General features: G+C 40.5%; 1 protein-coding gene across 9 annotated transcripts in view; it reads left to right on the top strand.

The window, feature by feature from the left end:
• The window catches only part of LOC127582422 (transcription factor 12-like), a 118774-nt gene that overhangs the window by 38732 nt on the left and 57099 nt on the right, over window positions 1-22943 (top strand). For all 9 annotated transcript variants that reach the window (XM_052037651.1, XM_052037653.1, XM_052037643.1 and 6 more), the window contains exons 4-5: window positions 4714-4790; window positions 6953-7055. In XM_052037651.1, the coding sequence (XP_051893611.1) occupies window positions 4714-4790; window positions 6953-7055 (180 nt within the window). The remainder of the gene's footprint in view (window positions 1-4713; window positions 4791-6952; window positions 7056-22943) is intronic.

A 22943-nucleotide genomic window follows, 5' to 3' on the forward strand; every position in this document is an offset into this window, starting at 1 on the left:
GCTCAAAACTTTGCTGGATTGACTTTTTCTTTCTGGACTATTGGAGTATTTATTGGAAAGATGTCCAACACACTTAATTCACCTTTTAGATATTGTACAATCGCATAACTTTCCACTGAACCAAGCAAGTTTCAGGGGAGCACAGGGAATAGAACCAGGTGGATTAGAAGGGAGACATTAATTCAATGGGTTGCAAGGTAATGTGGAGCAGGGCCCTGGATGTGTTTCGAGGGAGTGCAGGAAATGGCACCCTGTGAGTCAGATGCTGAATCATTGGAATTTCCGAACAATCACACAGCAGTTATTGGAGTTTTGCTGTGCTGAGACAGTAACTGTAGGTGGTGATTACACAGTTCACCATTGTGATGGCAGAAACGGATTAAAGTATAGCCACAATTACATTGTGATGTATTCTGCAACTCAATTTGGATTAGTTGAGCAGTGCATAATTTTTGTTATAATGCACTAGTTGTTTGAAAATCCAGGCTAGGATCTTTCCACAGAGTTAAGCTCTTGAAGACATTTTAAATCTTTTTTTAACCTCCTGTGAAATCCTGCAGTGGAGTTTTTGGGCTTTGGTCGGTGATGGCGTTCTCGTCTCCAAGGTAGATTGCATGACCACATTGCACTGAAGAACCAACTCCACAGCTAGTGCTTTTGCACAATACAGGGAGAATGTTGTACGTCTAAGATGAACTCTTTCCAATGAGACATTAAACTGAGGTCTTCCTTCAGTTTGAAGATCATAATAGCACTATTTTGAAGAGCAGGGAAGATCTGTCAATGATTGAACAACCAAACTAGCCCAGCTAGTCTCTTTACCATTTGAGGATGTGATCAAGTCTAAGTAATGGGAATGTTTGGTGTCTTCAGAGTGCAGCTGGGAAGTAATAGAAGACAAAACACAGACTACACTAGCAAATGGGAGGGAGGGTTAATGTTGTCCTGCGATATGGACAGTGTTCATGTTTGGTGATCTTTGCTGCTTCTCACTAAAGAATGGGATGTGCCTTCCTGGAGCTGAGCAGTGGAGTGATGAAAGGCCATAGACTTAACATCAACTCTTTCCCTCTCCACAGATGCTGCCTTACCTGCTGAGCATTAACAGCATTTTGTTTTTATACTTGGAAGTTCTTCATTGAACTGCATAGAGTTAAAAATCATACAACAGCCAGACTTGGCATGGACTTTTGAGTGCAATGGCATTCCAAAAATCTGTACTGGAAATTGTATTCTTTATTGCTGCAGGCTAGTTGTTTATACTTGTAGAAGGATTTTTGGATTTAGATGTTGCATTATGGAAAGTTTCCTAATGTGATTATGGTAAGCTTTTTTAAAGTCTTCTAATGTTGATACTTCCTGTTAATTGTCAGATCTTTCAGTGAACTGACACCAATCTATTTCAGAAATGTCCTGGAAAATGTATTCTGGCATCTCTTTAACCCCATTCATACTATGGACTCCTATCCATTAGAAGCTGCAAGCCATTGTGTTCTGTTGCTGCCTACACTTGGTGCCCAAGTAAACATTAAAGCCTCTGTATTTGGACTTTCTGCTAGAAAGATCTCTCCCTCTACTGCAGTCTCAGAACCTTCAGTGGATTCGGCCTTGTCCCGTAAATGTGTCACTAGCAGGTGTTTGATCTTTTGATTTAACTAAGCCCCTGTGTAACACTGACAATACCAGTCATTGTGCAGCTTGAGTCTTGAAATGGGTGGACGTCAAGAGTGGGTTGCAAGCAGTCTGATGCATCTGGTTAAACAAATGCTTGGGCAAATTGCTGCCATGTTCCCCTTGTTAAAACGGTGATTACATTTGATCAAAAATATTTCATTAGCTAGAGAACTCTAAGCTGAAGTCTGAAGTTTGTGACTCGTAGCTTTTCCAAGTTCAAGCTGACTGAATTGGTTATTATTGTCACTATTACCAAGATACAGTGAAAAGCTTTTGTTTGCATGCCATCCAGACAGATCATTCCATACTTGAGTACATCTAGGTAGTAAAAAGGAAAACCAAATGCAGAATAGTGTTGCAGTTAGAGAATGTCCACCTTTATTGCACTAAGTGCAAGGGCCACAATGAGGTAGAGTGAGTCGAAGAGCTCACCTTTTAACATATGAGAGGTCTGATTAAGTGGGATAGAAGCTGGTGGTATAAAAGCGTGAGAACATGTATCTTCTGCCCGATGGGAGAGGGGAGAAGAGCGACTGGGGTGGGAGGGGTCCTTGATTATGTTGGCTGCTTTCCCGAGGCAGTGGGAGTGGTCCCAACATGAAGCAACCCATGGAAGATGTAGTGAAGAAAGATGATTAAATTGCAGACACTTGGAGTGTGTGCAATGCTATTTTTATTGTGGTACTTCAAGGTTGCTTAATCTTGTTAAATCTCATTTACGTTTCAAATTAAAGGAGAAAATGGGTAGGGAAATGGAGTTCAAGCATTGGTGTTTCCTTCAGATTGCTGCTTACTGTAAGGTTAAAAGATCATGGTGTGCCATTTACAATTGAGTAAAAGGTTCATGGATTTTACCAGGAGTCTCCAGAAATAACACTGGAGTGTTTTGATACTGTCTATAAACTGATTTCAACTGGAGTTAAAATTAACAGCATGTGTTGTGGTTACCAGTTCCCAGTAAAATGACCCAGTCTGAACCCACCCCCTTGCTGTGTACATTGATAACACTTCCCAGTGACTCATTGTGCATGCACTTGTTTTGATGGACCAGCCACCCACTGACCAAGTCTGATTTTTACTTTGCCTGCCTGCGCCCCCCCCCCCCTCCATTTGCATCTGCCAGCTTCTTGCTCTCTTCACACCCCCACTTCTCTCTCTGTCCCCAGTTACCACAAATGCACGGAGAGTTGGGGGTGGGTTGGGTGAGTTGGTGGTGGCTTGCAGGAAAATCTTACAACTTCTGAGAGTACTTGTGTTACTGTTGTAGAGGGCTGAAAAATGCAGTCAAATATTTGACGGGTATCAGCAGTGCATTGCTTTTTTAATAAAACACAATATTACAATTTTTAATGTGCTATCAAACCTTTTTTGGAATGCTTAGATTTTTGCTTTATTCTTATTCCTTTTATGCTTAAACACTCCTTTTAATATGGTTTTTCACACTGAGTTTACTGCCATAGGATTGTCTTCACTGGTGTTTTTGTAGTCTGAGGCAGAGTAGGTTGACTTTGAGGACCTTTGTCAAAGTATTTGAGAATTTATTTGCTAAATGCCAAAGATTGAATCCACTAACAATTATCCTTCTAACAACAGTATTGATTGGTACTTTGAGTATGTAAACATGGCTTAGAAAATGGAGATTTGCCAGAACACTTGAATCCACATCCAGTTCCTGTGCCCTGCTGTGGAGGTTGTTTTTTCTGTATTCTGATCAGACACTTGAGTAGTTACGCCATGACCAAAATACACTAATATCATAGACTACAAGTAACTCCTGTCCCTTTGCTAAGGAAAGGCAATCAAAAGGCATGTTAACCTGTTTTTTTTTGGGGGGGGGGGGGGTGTGGTGATATTATAAAAATAAGCTTGTCTTTTATTTTTAGGCCTGTCCCTATCCTTGCTCATTGTGGGCATGCAACTTCTCTGACTACAGAGTTCTGGGTTAACTTGCTGATTTGAATCTCTTATTTTTTTTAAGTTGATGTCTACTGTCCCTGTTCCATTTAACCTTTTTGAGTAGTTTGATTAGGACTGGAAAATAGAGTTACTTAGCCACTGTTAATTGGTCCTGGCATGTACATAAGCAGTAGAACCTGAGAGTTGATGGGAATGGATGGGGTGGGGAGAATAAAGTGGTGTCTGGTGCTCCCCACAGGCAGTGGGCCAAAAGGCCTGTATGACTCTGGCTCTAATCCATGGAATGTTATCCTATGGAAACTTGTGGCTGATATATAAAGTTACCAGTTTGTTGCAATGGATTCCACAAAATCCGTTTATTTTCCCTTGCCATGTTTTATAGTGTCCTACCAGTCTTGGCAAATCACATGTATACCATGCAGTATTAGACTCTTAATCTGTACTCAAAATCCCACAACACCCACCCATTCTGATATGCATGAGAAAATGGCACCGACTTCAAAAGGGCACCAGCTTGTGCCAGTTTTTTTTCTCCCTTTTGTTTAGAATGACTAAATGTTGACATATCACTTCTGCTTTAGACTGGAGTGTTTACTTGCACACTTGAGGTTGGGGTCTGACGGGTGGTAGAGAGAGGGAAGATTCTAACTGTACCGTTCAAAATGATGCTAGACAGGTATCTGAGACATCGGTAGTGTGGAACCCAACATAAGGAATTTGGGGGGGGGGGGGTGGGGGTGGAATGAGTGAGGTTGGTGAACCCATGGAATTTGATACCACAGAGGGCTATAGGAAGCAGGTCACTTCTTGTATTAAAGAAGGAAACCTAAATTTCCAGATCCAGAGGGTATCCAAGGGCATGGGGAGAGAGCAGGAAAATGGTATTGATATCAAGGATCACCCATGTTTGCATTCAGCAGGCTCAAAGGGCCAAACTTCTCTATTGTTTCTAATTTGTACGGCTGTGGGATGGGGCTAGCTGGGCTGCTCTTGTGTAGAATTGGTATGGACTCCTCATCAAGCTAAGTGGCCTTCTCTTCCACTTTATTTGGTTTGGTGATTTGAGCAGTATTTGATTTTGTGTAAATATCCTGCTCATTGAATCTTCCTTTAACCCTTTAGGCTTGGATGAGCGAACAGGTGCTGGTCCATGGGCAGGAAGTGGACAAAACAGTAGTCCAACCTACGAACAACCAAGGGTAAGACTGGCTTTTTTTTTCCCCCTTTTATTGTAGAACATGGAACACTACAGCACAGTAAGGCCCTTCAGCCCACAATGTTGTGCTGACATTTTATCCTGCTCTAAGATCTATTTAACCCTTCCCTCCCACGTAGTCCTCCATTTTTCTATCATTCATGTGTTTATCTAAGAGTCTCTTAAATGTCCCTAATGTATCTGCCCCCACAACCTCTGCTGGCAGTGCATTCCACACACCCACCACTGTTTTCTTTTTTTAAAAAAAAACTTGCCTCTGACGTCCCCCTTGTACCTTCCTCCAGTCACCTTAAAATTATGTCCCCTTGTGTTAGCCATTGTCGCACTGGGGGGAAATGTCTCTGACTGTCCACTCGATCTATGCCTCTTGTACACCTCTATCAAGTCACCTCTCATCCTCCTCTCCAAAGAGAAGCCCTAGCTTGCTCAACCTATCTTCCTAAGACATGTTCTCCAATCCAGGCAACATCCTGGTAAATCTCCTCTGCACCCTCTCTAAAGCTTCCACATCCTATGATGAGGCAACCAGAACTGAACACACACCTTCAAGCGTGGTCTGACCAGAGTTCTATAGAGCTGCAACGTCACCTTGCAGCTCTTGAACTCAGTACACTGACTAATGAAGGCCGAGACACCATACGCCTTCTTAACAACCTTATCGACCTGTGTGGCAACCTTGAGGGATCTATGGACCTGGACCCCAAGATCCCTCTGTTCCTCCACATTGACCTGGTGTGATCAGTACCTTTTCTAAATTCTGTTCTCATTGAGTTATCTGCAAAAAAACGTTGATATAAATGTATTGGGCCAAAGGGTCCATTTCTGTGTGACCCTTCCTAATCTGTTGCCCTTGTCCATCACTAATTCTTTCTCTGCTAGGTCCACACAAACACGAGGTGAACTGAATAATCTACCCAATACAGTTTTAAATCAGAAAAGACTTTCTTCCGGATTGCAGCACGGAGATGCTTTAGCATTTTCACTTAATTTTGTGTATGTCCAAAATAAAAACACAAGAAATGCTGGGGATACTCAGTTGATCCAGCAGCATCTGTGAAGTGTGAAACAGGGTTAGTGCTTTGGGTCAAAGATCCATTGTCAGAGCTGATAAGTGTCTGACCTGCTGAGTGTTTCTAGAATGTTCTATTATCCAAAGTGGGTTTAGTTTAGTACTGATGCTGAATTTTATCATGTATTTTGGGGGTTGGGCTCTAATGTATCCTAAATGCTTGAAGTATTAGTTTTTGCTTTTTTTTGTCATGCATGATCTACATGCATTCACCATGCATGGAGAGTTGACCTGGTGTGATTAGTACCTTTCTAAATTCTGCTCTCATTGAGTTATCTGCAATACCAAGGGGATTTCCAGCCTTCAATTTTGGAATGAAATGATGCTCTAGAAGAAGCCATTTAATTGACAATGTTAATTATATACAAATTTTTTTTTAAAAAGCATCATATTACAAAAGTGGAATATTACAGTCCAGAATGACACCTAATGCAGAAGATTAGGTGTGACTCTTTCAATCCAAATGGATATTTGGGTAGTTCACATGTGGCCAGGTGTAAACCAGCCTCAAAGTGTTAAGGTTTTTTCTTGTCTCCCAGTATTTCTGTATGTTTCTTGTAGGAATTCTCACTCGGAACTTTGCCCAAGTTGGTGAAATACACCCTTTCTGCTGTGGCTCGGGATTCTGAATTTGGCAAGGGGTTTTGACTAAAAGTGACCAGTGTCTGTGTATTGGTGTGCTGGAGGAACTTGGTTCAAATAGCATCTGTGGAAGGAAAGGAATTGTCAAAACCCTGCTTCGGGACACTATCGTACCCTCCAGATGCAGGGTTTGGAGCTGAAATGTCAACAATCCCTCCGCCCCCTCCCCAAATAAATGCTGCTCTACCCATTGAGTTCCTCCAGCAGATTGTTGCTCCAGATTCTGGTACCTGCATTCTGTGTCCCCTTGGTGCATTGCTCTGCTGATCCTGAATAGGAAAATGGAAGATCTTGTTATAAATGATTGGCACATAAGTTTGTTCCTGGATGCAAATGTTTTTTTAAAACTTTTATGCTTGTGTTTTAGATATGCATTTCTGAAAGCTGCTGCTATTGTGTGTGGTCCAACTGTTCTCTCTTCCTTTTTAAAACAGAGTTACGGCGAAGGTTCCCACTACAGTGATCATGCATCGAACAGAGAGTTGTCGTCAAATGATGGCATTTCTTCATCATCCTTCATGAACTCTGGCCTTGTTGGTGAGGGGAAAAAGATTGATCTTTTAGTTCGTAAACTTCCTGGAAGAGAAACTTCACATTTCTGGGGTGTAGTAATATTGCTATGGATTTTATTTCTTTTTTATGCACATTTTGGCATTCCAAAACAATAAATATTCCAGTAACTGCTGTTTTCATTGGTAGGTGGCTGGGTGCACAATTCTTTAAAGCTTGTCTGAATTGCCTCCTTCCCTCTAGAAGGCAAATTGTACATCTACAAGCAGTTGCCAAAATTGGGCTTCAAAGTCTACAGAGTACCTGTTTTTCTAAAAGTCTGTTGCCCTCTAAAGCAATGCAGAGGTTCAACAAACCACTTCTGAATAAGGAATTCCTCTGGCTGGGTGACATGGTAGTACTTGTAGGAAACACAATATTCAGTGGTTTAGGACTATTTTCTTGACGTTTTTCAAGCCTTCATGGCCCCAATAGCATTAAAATCTTGTTCAAGATTTGTTTCCTGACTGGATTCTTTTGATTGTCTTTTGATTTGTCAAATTGTTTTTCCATTAGGAAGTTAATCTTGTTCTGTATGAAAGGGGTTAACCTTGTATTGACTTTAGTTGGTTTATTTAAAAATGAATAGATCCTTGGACCTGAGCTTGGAATGAAGAATTTCATAGGAACATGGAAATGAATGATGAGATTTGGAAGAGGGATTTGGCTGTAACAATGGGTCTCTTGTTGGATTCTCTTGGCTGTGGGTAATTGACTCTTGGTGAGGTCAGGGATGATGGGGTTGTGATCTTAAGGTGCACCAAAATAAAATCAACAGCACTCTGGATGGCATGCCATTTATAATGGTAGAACTTAGAACCCAGCAGGTGAAATAGTGGAGAAAAGCAGCTGCAGGATGATCAAAGTCTGGCCACTGCTTTTGGAAAGGGATGGTGGAGGCAGCTTTCCCAAGGTGATAAACTATCTTGACTGAGGAGGAGGAAGTTAAGGTCGGGGTCCACGAACTGCAAAGATTAACATCTTCAGGCTAAGCCTGAGGTGGTAACCTGGAGGCAGGTTGAAAGCCAGAAGCATTTAGTACTTACAAAACCTTAAAGGATTTGTTTCTGCCTTGACATTCTGCCAGCTTATGCCTCATGTTTTGTATAGCCTGAGTTATGCAGCAATAGGTGTAACTTCTGGCTAAAGCAGCTCTTAAACATTCTGTTATTTTTTTTAAAGCATCCAAGTATTGAGACACATCTTTTGGCTTTCTGGGCCTTAACATTTATCCAAGTCATTTGAACTGTGCTGTTAAGTATCCACCTCTGAAGATCTACACACTGCCACTTGTAGTGTAGCCAACCCCATGTATAAAGAACTGGAGAAAATAACAAAGTTTTGAGTTACATTCAGGACACCAATGGGGGAGATTTAGTTTGACAAAAAAGCTTTTTTTCCCCCTACATCCAGACCAAGGAATTGGTGAACTTTTTGGAGGTGGTGAAAAGAGACACACCATTTTCTGGAATACAATCTACAATCATCCTGTCTAAGCTTTCCAAGACTCCAAAAAAAGTTGGCTCTTGCAATTTTGGGCTTGAAGATGTATCTTTAGAAACCTTAAGCAGGAGATAATGGTGCAGAGTTGACCATGTAATTAGAGGTGCGCATAAACATTTTCTGTTGGGCTGCATTTGTTTTTTGGGAGTATCTGGACTAGATGTCCAACAATTCCAGCCTCGGCTGGCATGATGTACTTTGTTCTTGCTGTCAAAGCACTTGCATTACAAAAAGCAAAGATCTGATTTTAACTGTAGGCTTGATGCAATGGGACATGTCAAAGACGCACTGTCATCTTGCAAATTCTAGAATATGAAAATGCCTTCTAATTTGGGAAGGGAGAGCAGTTAGTTTCTCATGGGAAAAGTTCCTCAGAGGTATATATTCTTGCAATTTTCTACTTGAATTCACTTCCATGCCATCATACATGAAACATGACAAATGAAAAATCTCTCTAGACAGCCCTAAGCTGCCTTCTGCCCCCAGAAGCTATTTTGGCTCTGATCTGCACTGACATCCCCAGTGTTTTGCTGTATTTTGATCTTTGCCAGATACACTCTAAATGTCTTGCACTATTATTTTGTACTCATTTTGCCCCCCATCCTCCCCTTTTTACAAGTACCTTATTTGTAAAATTCCCCTGAAGTGGCATCTCCATTCTACATTTGTGCTTCGTGTTATCAGTGGAAACAAATCAGAACCAGCTTCATCTGCTCTGTGATCTAGTTTCTACGGAGAATTTTTTTAGTCTCTAGTCACTCCCGACGTGTCTGCTATCTCTTTTCAGGCCCTGTAGCTTTCCCTAATGAGCTGCTGCTCTGCTTTGCAACTCCTTTTGAAACTTATTACTGCCAACTGGGAATCTGGCACTTTCCCACTGAGTCAAGTGGTTTAGGACCAAATCCTCACGTGCTCCATACGAACACCTTCAGGGACTTGCTGAAAAGGCTATTTTACTACAGTAAATAATTTGGAACAAATACGGTATTTGTTACTGGGGTTTTTTTTAATGTTTGTTAAAACAAAATGGGCTCCAGGGAGTACAATAGTTTGCAATTAAAGCAAACTGCTTGAAGGGCAAGTAGAATGTTTGAAATTACTGCCCTTTTTATTATGATCACAAGTTGATTATTGTGATATACTTGTACTCCAATAGATTTTGTAGCTTGTTTTTGTGATGGCCATGTATATAAATACTCCAGTGTGCTTGATATAACCACAAACTGCATTAAGATAATGACATTGGGTGAGAGGTGGGAGTGTGCCAAGTGGATTTTCATAATCAGGACTTAATTGGGTAAAATAATTCCATTTTGAATTTGGAGAAACACTATACAATTGTTTCTTCTCGTCTTAAGTGACCCAAGTAAAAAGGCAGGCTTGCATTTAGCAGTACTGTTTACAAACTCTATGCCCCAAAATGTTTTGGAGCTGAGAAAGTATTTTAGAAGTGTAGGAAATGTCATGCACAGCAAGCTTCCATGAACAAAAACGTGGTAGTGGTAATGATCTGTTTTGGGATGTTGATGGAAGGAGGAAAATTGGTAGGGCACCTGAGAGAATTTAGTTGCTGTGAAATAGCATCTTGAAACCACAGGCATCTCATCTGAAAGAGCCATATCTCCAGTAGTGTAGCACCTCCTCAGTACTGTGCTAGATTGTCAGCCTGAATGTTTGTGCTCACTTCTAAGGTGGGACATGAACCAACAGCCTTCTGTTTTTGAGGCAAGTCTGCTGTCAACTGTGCCACAAGTAATGGGTGGGAGAATGTAGTGTATAAGTAATCACTGCCAGTACTTCATTTACAAGGACTACTTTCAAACATTGTTCTACATCAGAAACTGACGCCAACTGAGGGGAACTCCAGCCTGAAAACAATAATACTGCTGCCTTTATATACTCCATGGAATTATAACTGAAAGCATGACCTTTCTTGCAAAGTATTCTGGCTATGGTTTTTAAATTATTTCACAGTACCTTTATCAGTGTGTAGTATAAACCATTTTAGTGAGATGGGCTAAGCAGAGGTCTTCAGAAACTGAGTCAAAGGGTATTCAAGTTTAATTGGATGTTTATCTGCAAATAATCAAGTGTTGAGACTTGAGGGAAAATTGGGACCAGTCCAGCAAACTATTTGCCAAATTGACCAATTTATAGTATAAGGGTTTAGTTCTTTTAGGATGTGAATCTTTAGTGAAATATTTAAGTTTGTAATAAAACCTCCTTACTGTTGTGTATTCTGAGGCTTGTAACTAGTTACTGCCACTACACACCGTAACTGTTTCAGTTGCAGCTATGGTTTCAGAATGGTTGGAAAATGTTAGAAAAGTCTTCATTTGAAGATTCTTCTTGGGCAGTTCCTTGATCAGAGATGTTTTCTCTCTGGTTCTGAGGAGTGGGAGATGCTTCTACGTGAATTCTTGGCTGTGGCACACCAGCTACCGGTTTTGAAGACTAGCTCTTGATCCAGTGCCAAAGGGGATCCCAGAATGAGCTTGTACATATGTGCTCCTGCACTCAGACCCGATCCCCTTGCATCCAAATCCTTCTCGTTCCTCCACCCTTTTTTCTCTCTTTCCCCCCCCCCACCCCCATCATTTGCTCATCTTCCTCCCCATCCCCCAATCTAGCTGCTGACTACTCTTCCCACCCTCCCAAACCCAACCAGTCAATTGGATTGGAGGCAGTGTGAGCTGGAGCTTTGGATCTTTGAAGAACCCGTTAGGGTAATTAACAAGAGAGATGTTTCTATGGCATTGCTGTGGAGGTAACAACTTCAAGGGTAAACTTTTTTGTAATGGTGTAAATAGTTCAGGGTATAGGACCCCTACCACATTGGAGTATCTTTTCTCCAGAGTTTAGCTGCGTTATTATAGGCAAAGAACTTGCAGGCAACAATACAAGATGTGTGAATGATGTTTGTCATGTAGGATTTGCAGGGAGTAATTCATGAGCATCCATGTGTGAATTCTCTGTGGATTAGGAAGACTGTATAGTGCCATGTGGCTGCTTTGCACCTGCTCCCCTTGAGTGATTAATTTGTTATGCCAAGGGGAAGATTTTTTTAAATATCACTGTCTTAATTTGTATTGTTCAAGGAAAATATCTTTTGGGCCTTCATGCACTGGATTTTGTTTATTTCAGCGGGTAATCTCAACCTCTAGGCATTCTACCAAGTGAAGGTAGAGGAAGGAATTGGGGAGGATATTTTGCTGGTATATCTCTCCTATGGATTGGCATCTTGATTGAAAAGCAGATGAACAGTTAACAATTCGTGCACAGCAAAAAAAAGTTGTATGATTTTTGTGACAAAGTAAATTGTAGTTTTTCAATTTAGATTTCAATTTAATTAACTTCCACTGATCACCTGGATTGTAATCATTATCAGTTTCTCAACATCAGTCTTGTCCATTCTTTTGTTCTCTAAACTCAATAACTCCTCCCTCCTTCCATCTTCCTCCTCTTGCAAATTGGAACCCATCTAAAACTCTGCCTTTTCCTAACTTGCACTTTGCATCACCTGTTTGCAGTCACTCAAACTTTCCTTCATTAATCATTCAGTGTGTTTGCCCAACCTCTTGTGGCTAATTCAACTTGTAAATCTCTGAACTTTGTCCTCCTAGTTTCTGGCATCTCTGATTTCCTTGTCCCAAAATTATTGCTGTTCTTTCACTTGTTTACCTGAAGTTTGAATTTCCTATCAAACTCTTCAGTTGTCCTAGTGGCTTACTACTTTGCTCTACATCTTTCCTCCCTTTTGAGATGCTGCTTAAAACTACATTTGTGACCAAGATTTGCCCATTCTTTCTAATATTTTTATCATACTTTCCGTGATAACACTACTGCAAAGCAATCTGTACATGTATGTAGTAGCACCCTCAATGTAGGAATGCAGGTAGCTGTTGTTCTAGAAAAACATTGCCAAGTGGGAAAGAAATTTTTAACTATGCACCATAGAGCATCCTATCTGGATACATCACAACTTGGTACAGTGAACTATGCTGCCCAGGACTGCAAGAAACTGCAGAGAGTTGTGGACACAGCTCAGCACATCACAGAAACCAGCCTCCCCTCCATGGATTCTGTCTATTCTTCCCACTGTCTCGATAAAGCAGGCAGCATAATCAGACCCCAACCACCCCAGACTCTCCCCTCTCCCATCGGGCAGAAGACACAAAAATCTAAAAGCATGTATGACCAGGCTCAAAGACTGGTTCCATCCCACTGTTATAAAATTATTGAATGGTTCCCTAGTATGATAAGCGGGACTCTTGACCTCACAATCTACCTTATTATGACCTTGCACTTTATTGCCTGCCTGCACTTTCTCTGTAACTGTAACACATTTTGTATTATTATTGCTTTACCCTGTACTACCTCAATGCACTGTGTAATGAATTAATTTATGAATGGTATGCAAGACAAGTTTTTCACTGTACCTTGGTATGTGACAATAATTGTGCCTGGAACACACTGCTGTGGGTTGTGGTAGAGGCTGATACAATAGGAACATTTTAAGAGTTTAATAGGCACGTAGATGTAAGAAAAATGCAGGGTTATGGGCTGTGTAGGAGGGAGGGGTTACGTTGATCATGGAGGTTTGCATAGGTCAGCACAACATTGTGTACTGTGCTGTACTGTTCTATGTTCTAATGAACCAATTCCAATTCACCTAGAAGATCCATAGTTAATTGTAATAAAGTTGAAAATATAAAAAATGGATTTTTGAGTTTGGAAAAACTGTTTGTTACATAAGTGACAGATTTGACATGTTGACAAATGTTGCTTATTGAAGCTGCTATAATGCTCAAATGATGCATTTCTTACTGAATCTACAGAACATCCATCACAAACTCTATAAAGTCACATTTTTAAAGGTTGAGATTCTGTGAGCTCCTGTCCTCACAGTAACACTTAGTGAAATTATCACCAACCTTGCAGTAGTGGTGGCATTTGCTGAAGAATCCCAACTAGACGAGGTCAAACCTTGCTCTCCCATTCTCCTGTTACAGGCAACCTCACCAGGATGAGGTTGAGGCCCCTCTTAAGGGTGTAACCTCTTTCCCTCATTGCATTCACTTTATTCCTGAAAGCAAGCATGTGCTCTGGTTACAATCCTTGACTATGTAATCAAGAACTTTACAAATCTTGCAGGTGTTCATGTCTTTCAAACAATAGCACAGAAGTGTCCCAGCATTGGAGATTTCTGCATGTGTCAGTTACTGAGAACACTAGCAGTTTTCTATGTTGCTTGTTTCATAATGTACAGTGTGTAATACCAAGTTGAAGTCTGGCAATAAAGTCCATTTCCTAAGTAAATACAAGTTTGGATATCTGAGAGTTTAATTATTTGGTTGGGAATTTTGCAGATGAAGTTGCCTGTCATTGTTCTTGGGTGCTCTAGTTTTCCTACAGAATGGTGATCAACTCTAAATTGGTTTCATTGCTTTTGCTTTCGCTCACCTCATCTGTCACTCTTATTTTTCTCATGTCAGTTTGCCTTTACCCTTGACCCTAACTTCTAAATCCCTTGGCCAGGTTTTCTCATGGAGTTGTATAGCACAGAAACAGGCCATTTGGCCCATCACATCCATACTAACCAATGGGCACCCATCCACATTAATCCGATCTTCTAGCATTTGGTCCACATCCCAGCAGGACACCAGAATAAGGAGGATGGGATAGTTTTCAGGGAACAAAAGCACAAATGGATTGGTTTTTCCAGTGTTTTTGTCCTTTCAAGATGGATCAAAGAATATAGTCAAGGCAGTGTGTGCTACACATGACTGCTGTTATACCGTAAGAAAAATAGGAACTAATTTTTCCTCGAGTTAATGTTAATCAGTTTTGTATTAAAAGTGGGCATCAAAAAGCTTTAAGTTCCAGGTTTTAGGTATTTTTAGATATTTATTAGTCACATGTACATCGAAACATGCAGTGAAATGCATCTTATTGCATTACTGAGAATGTGCTGGGGGCAGCCCGCAAGTGTCGCCACTCTTCCAGCCCTAACGTAGCATGCCCACAGCCCCTAACCTGCACATCTTTGGAATGTGGGAGGAAACCAGAGCATTTGGAGGAAACCCATGCTGACATGGGGAGAACATACAAACTCATTACAGACAGCAACGGAATTGAACCCGGGTCGCTGGCACTGTAATAGCATTATGCTTACAGCTACACTATGGTGCATAACACCACTTGGAAAAGGAATAGATCAATTGTCTTTTTTGTAGTGATTTATATTTGTAATTAAAAATAAACCATAGCTTTCAGCATTTGCATAAAATTGTAGTTATTTGAATATAATCTGTCTCTTTAAACTTGGTCTTGAAGTCCATTTTGCAAATTCCTTGCTTTTCATAATCCAACCTACTTCAGAGTTGGCAAAATTCAAAGCTTTGCACTTCTGCCACTATATAAATCATGCGTTTATAAGTAGCTGAGATCAGGCACCAATTCTCTGCAATACCTGCCTAGTTATCACCTGCTATCCTGATAAAGGTCCATCTTTATGAACTGCTTCCTGATGGACATTATCCCTACTGCTGATTGCTTTAGTAATTTGATGGAGTTTCACAAAAGATCACACAGTAATCTTTTGTGTGGGGCATCATCAAAAGCTTTCTGAAAATCCAAGTACACAACACCTGTTTCCTCCTATTTTACCAGTAACATCCTCAAAGACGCCACTGGGCTTGTCAAACACTTTCCCTTTCATCATTCCATGTTGACTTTGTCTAATCCAACTGGTATTTTCTAACTGCCCTGTTAGTTCATCTGGTATAATACCCCCTAGCATTCTCCTGCTGCACTATTACCTGAGCTTCATTTGTTTTAATGTTTAACTAATGAACAAACCAAAAGTTTAACGGAGCTTCTCTGTCTCTGCTGTGCCATGAAAAGGGATTTGCCATTGCTTCATTTTCATCCTCTTCTGTCTCTTTGATTTATTTTGAGGTATTCTCTTGTGTTACCTACTGTGATAATGAGGGAAAGAAATCTATGCACATACTTGCACAGAATTTGACAAGCTTGCCAGAAACACTTAAGTGCAGCTTTGTGATGAAAATATTACATTTCAGAATAAAACAACTGGAAACTTTTCAGTGGATTTGTAGGAAAATTAACAGGTCTTTTGTAAATCATTTGCTGCCTAGCAGCTTGAGTGCCATATCTTTACACAATGCTCATTAAATGTTGTTGCTTGTACTGGGACCTTGCACTGGAAGCTATTTTTGCTGAGTTGGCTACCTTAAATTTGTCCCAGTTTTAATGTAAAATGTGTGTACTTTAGAATGTTTCATATTTTTACAATGTTTTGCTTATCCGTGCTGAGAAATACAAGATACCACAAAAGTTTCAACTTGAGATAGTTGTGTTGGGTTTAGTAAATATAGTGTGGAGAAGATGCATCTGCCCTGTGGAGAAGATGAGGCCTCAGGTTGCAGTCACATCTAAAAGACAGTACAGCATCCTCAACACTGCCCGGGAGTGGTAGCCTGGGCCAGGTGCTCAGTGTGTGACCCACAAAGTTCTGATTCCAAGGTGAGGATATTTGCTAGAAAAAGGACACAAAATTTGGGAATAAGTTGTGCTTTTTGAGGTCGGCAGATTGTAGCTAGCAGTGTGTCTTGGTGATCGGTCATGTGCCTTCAGCTGACCCCAGTTAGTGCTTTGGCTGAAAGGGCATGACGTGTTGTATAGAAGAATGCTGAGGCAAAGAAAAGTGGAAAAGGTGAAGAGACAGCAACTGACAAGGGACATGGTAGAAAGTTGCAAGGGCTGTATAATGTGGGGGAAAATGAAGGTTCTACCCTTCAGTCGACAAGGTAGAAAACTAGTTTTAAAACAGTGTGGCGATTCCTGCATTGTCCTACCTCAAAAACACTAATGAAACGTGTAGTTGACTGTGTAAAAGCTCTGTTTACAAGCTACACTGCAATTCGATCTTTGTCATTTTGAATGCAGTCAAAAGCATACCAAAATAGATGTGCGTTGACATGAGCTGTTGAGTAAGTGAAACTAATCGTAGTAAAATGGTGCTTTGTACAGACTATACCAGGTTACAAATGGTTCCGTTAATAGACATAAGTTGATCTTTGTCCACTAGTCAAATGTATAAAATCACTTCATTTGTTTTAATGTTTAACTAGTGATGAGTGTATGCTGTAGTGTTTTCAGAATAATTCAATTGCTCTTGCATTAAGAAAACACAATCACTCGATACGGTAACCATACCACTGCAGTATTGTAATGAATGGTGTTGATGAGAGCCAATCAACATGAATAATATACTTTTATTTTTACCCCCGCCTCATTACAAATGGTACAGAATCAGGATACCCCACGTCCAATGGCTAGTTTCAGTGGGCTTAACATATCAGTAGGTGTTGCATTAAGAGAGTATCATGCACAAGCATCAATAGAAGAGATGGCTTGTCAATTTCCGAAGCAACTCTCAAGTGGTCTCCTGTGGTGAAACCTGGCAGCCTGTGTTCTTAAGAGACAATGGCATCTGATTATTGCAGTGTAGAAATGGGTTTTTCTTACAAGACTGATCGTTTGAATTTATGGGAGCTCATTCGTATCTGCAGGGTGTTCATAAGTCGAGTGTTTGTAACCTGGGGAGGGCCTGTATATGTAATGGAAAAGTTTTGGAATCCTTTAAATTAGACCATCGTTTTTCTCATGACTTTATCTAGCATATAATGGTGAATGCACCTGAGATGTTTGTTGACCTTGTTTTCAGTTGGTGAAAGAATCATAATGGTTTATGAATAGTTTACTCAGTAGTGAAGCTGTTCTGTTGCAGATACCACTTGATGTGTACCTGCTTACCCATGGAGATGATGTGACTGGTGTAATAGATGGGTCACGCAGTGAAAATTGGATTTTCAGAAGCCTTTAAGTTTTTGTATCAGTGAATTAATAGCAGAGGTTAGATGTCACATACAGGAGATAAAAATGTGCCACTGTTTATAATTGCTTTTAAAATGAGCTTGGAATTAGGAAATGAAGCAGGACCAGAATGGAAACTATGAAGAAAATTCCATAGCCTGGTGACAGCAGGTTGTAGTGTAACCAACTAGCAATAGCATTCTGTATGGCAAGACCTTGTTCGTATCAACATCTATCCATGTCCCTGCCACATTGGGGAGGTTCCTGGAACAAAGGCGATGCTGATGCATTGGTTTAAGTTCTCAGGCTACTAACCCAGGTGTCCAGACAAATCAATGGTCCAGAGAAGAGTGTTTGAGTCCTATCACAGCAGCTGTGGGGTTTAAATTCTGTTACTAATCTGATGCTTTTTTTTAAAAGAACTAGTCTCTATAATGGCAAAGCTATTGAAGTATTGTAAAAATTCTTCTGGTTCACTGATTTCCTTCAGGGGATGAAAACTGCTGTCCATTCCTGCTCTGGGCTGTACATGACTCCATACTCATGGCCTAGTGGCTGACTTTTAATTGACTTCTAGATGTGCTGGGCCACTTCAGCTTCTTCATAATTGCTGTGTTAGAACACGAGATAAAGCTGATGAACTCCCAGCTTGATTCTTGCATGGCACCATCCCTCCTATCCAGTCAACCTTGCTCATCCCTCCTTTAAGCTATCTGGGGACTGATCTCCAGATTGTGGGAGAGGTCCCACAGACTAGTCGAGCAATGCCAGCCTTCCTAGTGGTGTCCATGTCCTGAAAAATGAATTTAAAACACAACTAAATACCAACTTGGAAGCAGTGTGAGTGATGAGCCCTTCCACTCCAGTTGCGTTACGCCTGTGTAAGCAGAACAATAAGGTGGAGCTGAGCTGTTCCCTGCTTCTGCGAACTGTTTGGTAGGGGGGTGCTAATGATGCCCAAAGGATGACAGACAATCGGGCTCTGGACAGTCTGTCCCATGGCAAGCAAGCTTGCCTGATGGTTACAGTTAGTCTCCCTTATGAATGACAGGATCTTGCAATAACCAAGCAAAATATTTTGAGGATGGTATAGAGTTCAGAAGTAAAACAAATATCAGAGCAATATAAGCAGCATTCAAATAATTTTGATATTCAGACCAATACATCACAGGTCATTGCATTAGGTACTGTACAAATTACAGTAAAACTCCAATCTGCTATGCAGTTATTTGAAAATCTGGATCGCTGGATAATGTTTGCTGTACTTAGCCAGAGATCCTGTTTTCCCCACTCTTCCCACTGTGTCTGGTTCACTGCAACATCTATTATAATACCATAACCTTTGGGTGGTGGGAGCTGAATTAAAAGTAAGGTATTAATAGATCTTCCAGACTATTGGATGTTTTTTCTGTTAGTCCAGTGCCACCAAGGCCCTGGGCCTACTAGATTATAGAGTTTTACTGTAATTGATATGGGAACTTCTTACCAAAAAGTTGTATGACACAGATATGTATAACATCCTGTATGGTTAAAATGCTTTTATTTAACTTTGAATTTTGAATTAATCCAAAAGTCTGTCTGTATTTTTGAATACACCTTTAAAACTCTGGCAGTACTTCAACGTCAACGATGTGTTTTACCTTCGGAATGTGGTTCTCAGTGAGAGTATTCTGCATGAAGTGTTGACCAATCGCATTTTGTTTGTGGCTGTGAAATAGAATGCACTAGTCAGCGGTGATGCTGGGTAACTTTGGGGAAACAGGGTGATTTGTAAAAGTTAACATGACAATAGACAGCTTTGAATTTATAGACTTCTTTTGCCATTACTAATTTTAGTAACCATCTAATATGGAAATAGGTGTTTTTGCCCAAAAGTGCTTCTAACAACCAAAAATATCTAATTTTTGTCCATAATGATAATTGAGGGGTGGAAAACAAACAGCCTTCACTGATCCAAAGAGAGCCCCAGCATACATGCAAATATTATAAATTTAAAACTGATTCTATTTACCTATTCTTTAAAAGATTTGTGACCTTTTGTGTTGAGCTAATGCATGATGAACAGAAGGGTGCAGATTTATAGCTTCCAAAAAATGGTGGATAGGGTAATGAAGGTGTTTGGCTTACTTGCCTTGGGCAGGAGTTGAGTACAAGTTGGAACTTATTACATAACTTGCAGGCTGGAGTTGCAGCTGTGCAGGACATTGGTTAGGCCACACTTGGAATTTGTATGCAATTCTGGTCACCACACTACAGGAAGGATGTGGTAGCCCTCGAAAGAGTGCAGAAGAGGTGTTCTGAACCAGGATGTTGCCTGAAATGGAGGGCTTTGGTTATAAGGAGACAGTGGATAAACTGGGATTGTTCTCCGGAACTTGGGAGACTGAGGGGTGCCCTTAAAGAGGTTTTTGAACTTATGAAGGGCATAGATAGGGATGGTCTTTCTGCAAGGGTAGGGGAGTCTAAAACTAGAGGATATAGATTTAAGGTGGAGGGGGGGGGGTGTGGGGAGATCTTACTTGCAGGTTTTTCCACACAGGGTGATGGGTTTATGGAATAAACTGCCAGAAGTGGGTACAGTCGTAGCATTTAAAAGACATTTGTACAGGATGGAAATGGAATAGAGGGATATGGGCCAAACACAGGAAAATGGGATTAGCATGGATGGGCATCTCAGTGGGCTGCAGGCCTTGTTTCTGTGCTGTACCACTCCATTCTGACACCAGTGTCCATTTTTGAGGTCATTAAAATGGAAGGGGCTAAGTACGGTTGAAACATCACTAACATGAGAAATGAAAGATTTGGCATCACAGATGATCAAACCTTACCTTCAACCATTGTTCATGCTGGCTTTAACCAGAAAGAAAATTGCCAGGAGTTGGGGACCTTCCTGGATCCAATTCCTGAATTTGGCTGTAGGTCCTTGGATGCCAAGCTGGTGCGCTTTGGTGTAGTCCTGAAATCTTCCTGATCAGTGAGACCAAGCACCAAACCCAGCAGCGGATTTGCCTGGGGAATTGTTACTGGACTCTAACATAAACATTTTGTAGTTGCCTGCTTATATTTGCTTTCAAGTGTTGGCAGGCAGTTTAGCACAAGCTCTAAAAGTTCTGCTGAGTCATTGATATTATGCCAAGAATGGAGAAATTAATCATACCTCTTATTTTTCCACACCAGCTGCACCTCTCTTTGTGTGTCAGCGATTGATGCCTTCAACATTTTCTTACCTAGGAGTACGCTCACCTTTCTGTTTACATTTTATTCATGAATCTGGAAGAATTTTTATTGTATAAGTTTGTTCATAAAAAAAAACTTAGATTTTTTGATCAAAATGGGCTGAAGATTTTTTTTCTTTAGATTGTTCAGTAAATAGTTGAAAAGATTACTCTGATAATGGTTACATGGGTCACCAAGGAATAGAGTTCAGGTTTAAAGGAGAGAAATAATCTTCAGATCACAAAATAAGATGGCAGCTAATGGATGTAGTATTTTAGATCTAATTAGTAGAACAAATCCAAGGTGAACAATCTAGGTTGAGTGTTTCTCTTCCCTTGATGCCTCAACCTCATCCATGCCTTGTCGTCTGGACTCCGCCGTTCTAATTATCTCATCTCCTGTCCACTGTTGGCTTTGTTTCATCCATATTTCCTGTATTTTATTCTTTCCTGTACTGGACTCTCCAGCTCCCCAGTCGTCAGAACTGACTATGGTGGATTTGCATCAGACTTGTGTTGTGCCATGTCTCGCAGTATGTTGCCCAGGATTATCTAACCACACTTCAGTGATAGCAGTTCTGTCATTGGAGGAAAATGTTTGCAGAAAAATGGACTAAAGAGGCAAGTAGGCTTAGAAATTATAGTGTGGGCATATAGTTGTTCCAAGTGGTCGTTGCATGTCATGTACACGACTGTCTCGTCATGGATGTGCCATTTTGGCAGTTGGGATCAGCTTGGAGGTTTTATGGTACTGCTCGAGATCAGGGCTGAAGAAATGCATCTGAAGATCAAGGAATCAGAGTGGGGGGCTTGGAGGCTGGGGCTAGGGTTGGCAAAGGTTGTGATAAGTCATGTTCTGTACTTTGGAAAGAACTAATTTTAAAAATCAAAAAATGCATGCATGCTTCATGCATGACCTTTCTGGAATATTTAGTGAGTAATTTTTTTTGCTTGAAAATGTTGAAATCCAAGCAAGCCACCAGAATACCCATTTTAAGTGTTGGTATTGGTTTATTATTGTCACATTGTATTGAGGTTCAGTGAAAAGCTTTTGTCTTGCATGCCATCCAGATTTATTGCCATAATAAGTCAAGACAATAAAAAGAAAACAATGCAAAATGTGTTACAGTTCGAGAAAATGCAGTGCAGGTAGAAAAAGTGCAAGGGCCACAACAAGGCAGATTGGCATCAACTATCCAGCATCATCCCATCTTTCACTTCTCCACGGATGCTGCCTGGCCTGCTGAGTTCTTCCAGCATCATCGTATTTTTAATCCAGATTCCAGCATCTGCAGACCTTTGTTTCTTGAGACAGACAGGTTAGAAGATCAAGAGTTCATCCTTTAATGTGTGAGAGGATGATAATGGCAGGATCGAAGCTGACCTTGAGTTTGGTGGTTTGTGCTCTTAGGTTTTTGATATATGTCATTATACAATAATCTTGATTTGTTAAGCAGTATTCAATTTCTGTGATTCCTTGTACTAATTCATGTCCAATCATTAGGTACCATAGCTGCAGTTAATCTTTATTGTCAGTGGCACTAGGAGAGAATGGAGAGAAATAGATAAAATAAATATATCAAGAAGGAAATTGCTGTAGCAAGCTGAAGTTGTTCATGATGCCAAGTTACCTCCTTTATTCCAGTCCTGAAGTGCATTTATCTTTGTTATGCTTACTGATCTGGTATTTCATTGGGATTAAACCATTCAATTTCATAGTTTAAATTTCAACCAAGAATAGAAAGGAGTTTTCTGAATCTATTCAATGCATCTAAGAAAACTATTGTCCCTTTCATTTTCTCAAATTAAAAAAATCTGTTACCATTCTTGATATCCAAAATTAATTAAAATGAAGAACATTTTCATTTGTCTTGGCGTTAACGACTTGTTAGCTGTCAGGTCTGTTGGACTGAAATATGCTTAATTTTAGTTTATACCGACTGTTTGAAACCTTTGACAGGAAGAGGCAGCTGGGTCTAGGACTGTCCATCTGGAGATTGATAGATTGAGGACATGTCTTTGAGCTGCATGTTTGTTTTGGGGGGGGGGGGGGGGGGTGCATGGAAATCAGTAAGGAACCACTTGATTTTCAAAATATTGAAAATGTGTCCTGAGGCTTGGACATTGCACTGCTAATATCTAATAGTAATCCAGAGGAAAAAATTACAATCCCAGCATGTCAGTTTGAGAATTTTGATTTTTTTTTACTGGTAAAAGTGACCATGAACCTGTTACTCTCCCCTCCACGTATCTCAAG

The sequence above is a fragment of the Pristis pectinata genome, chromosome 24 (genome assembly GCF_009764475.1).
Source record: "Pristis pectinata isolate sPriPec2 chromosome 24, sPriPec2.1.pri, whole genome shotgun sequence".
Classification (NCBI taxonomy): domain Eukaryota; kingdom Metazoa; phylum Chordata; class Chondrichthyes; order Rhinopristiformes; family Pristidae; genus Pristis; species Pristis pectinata.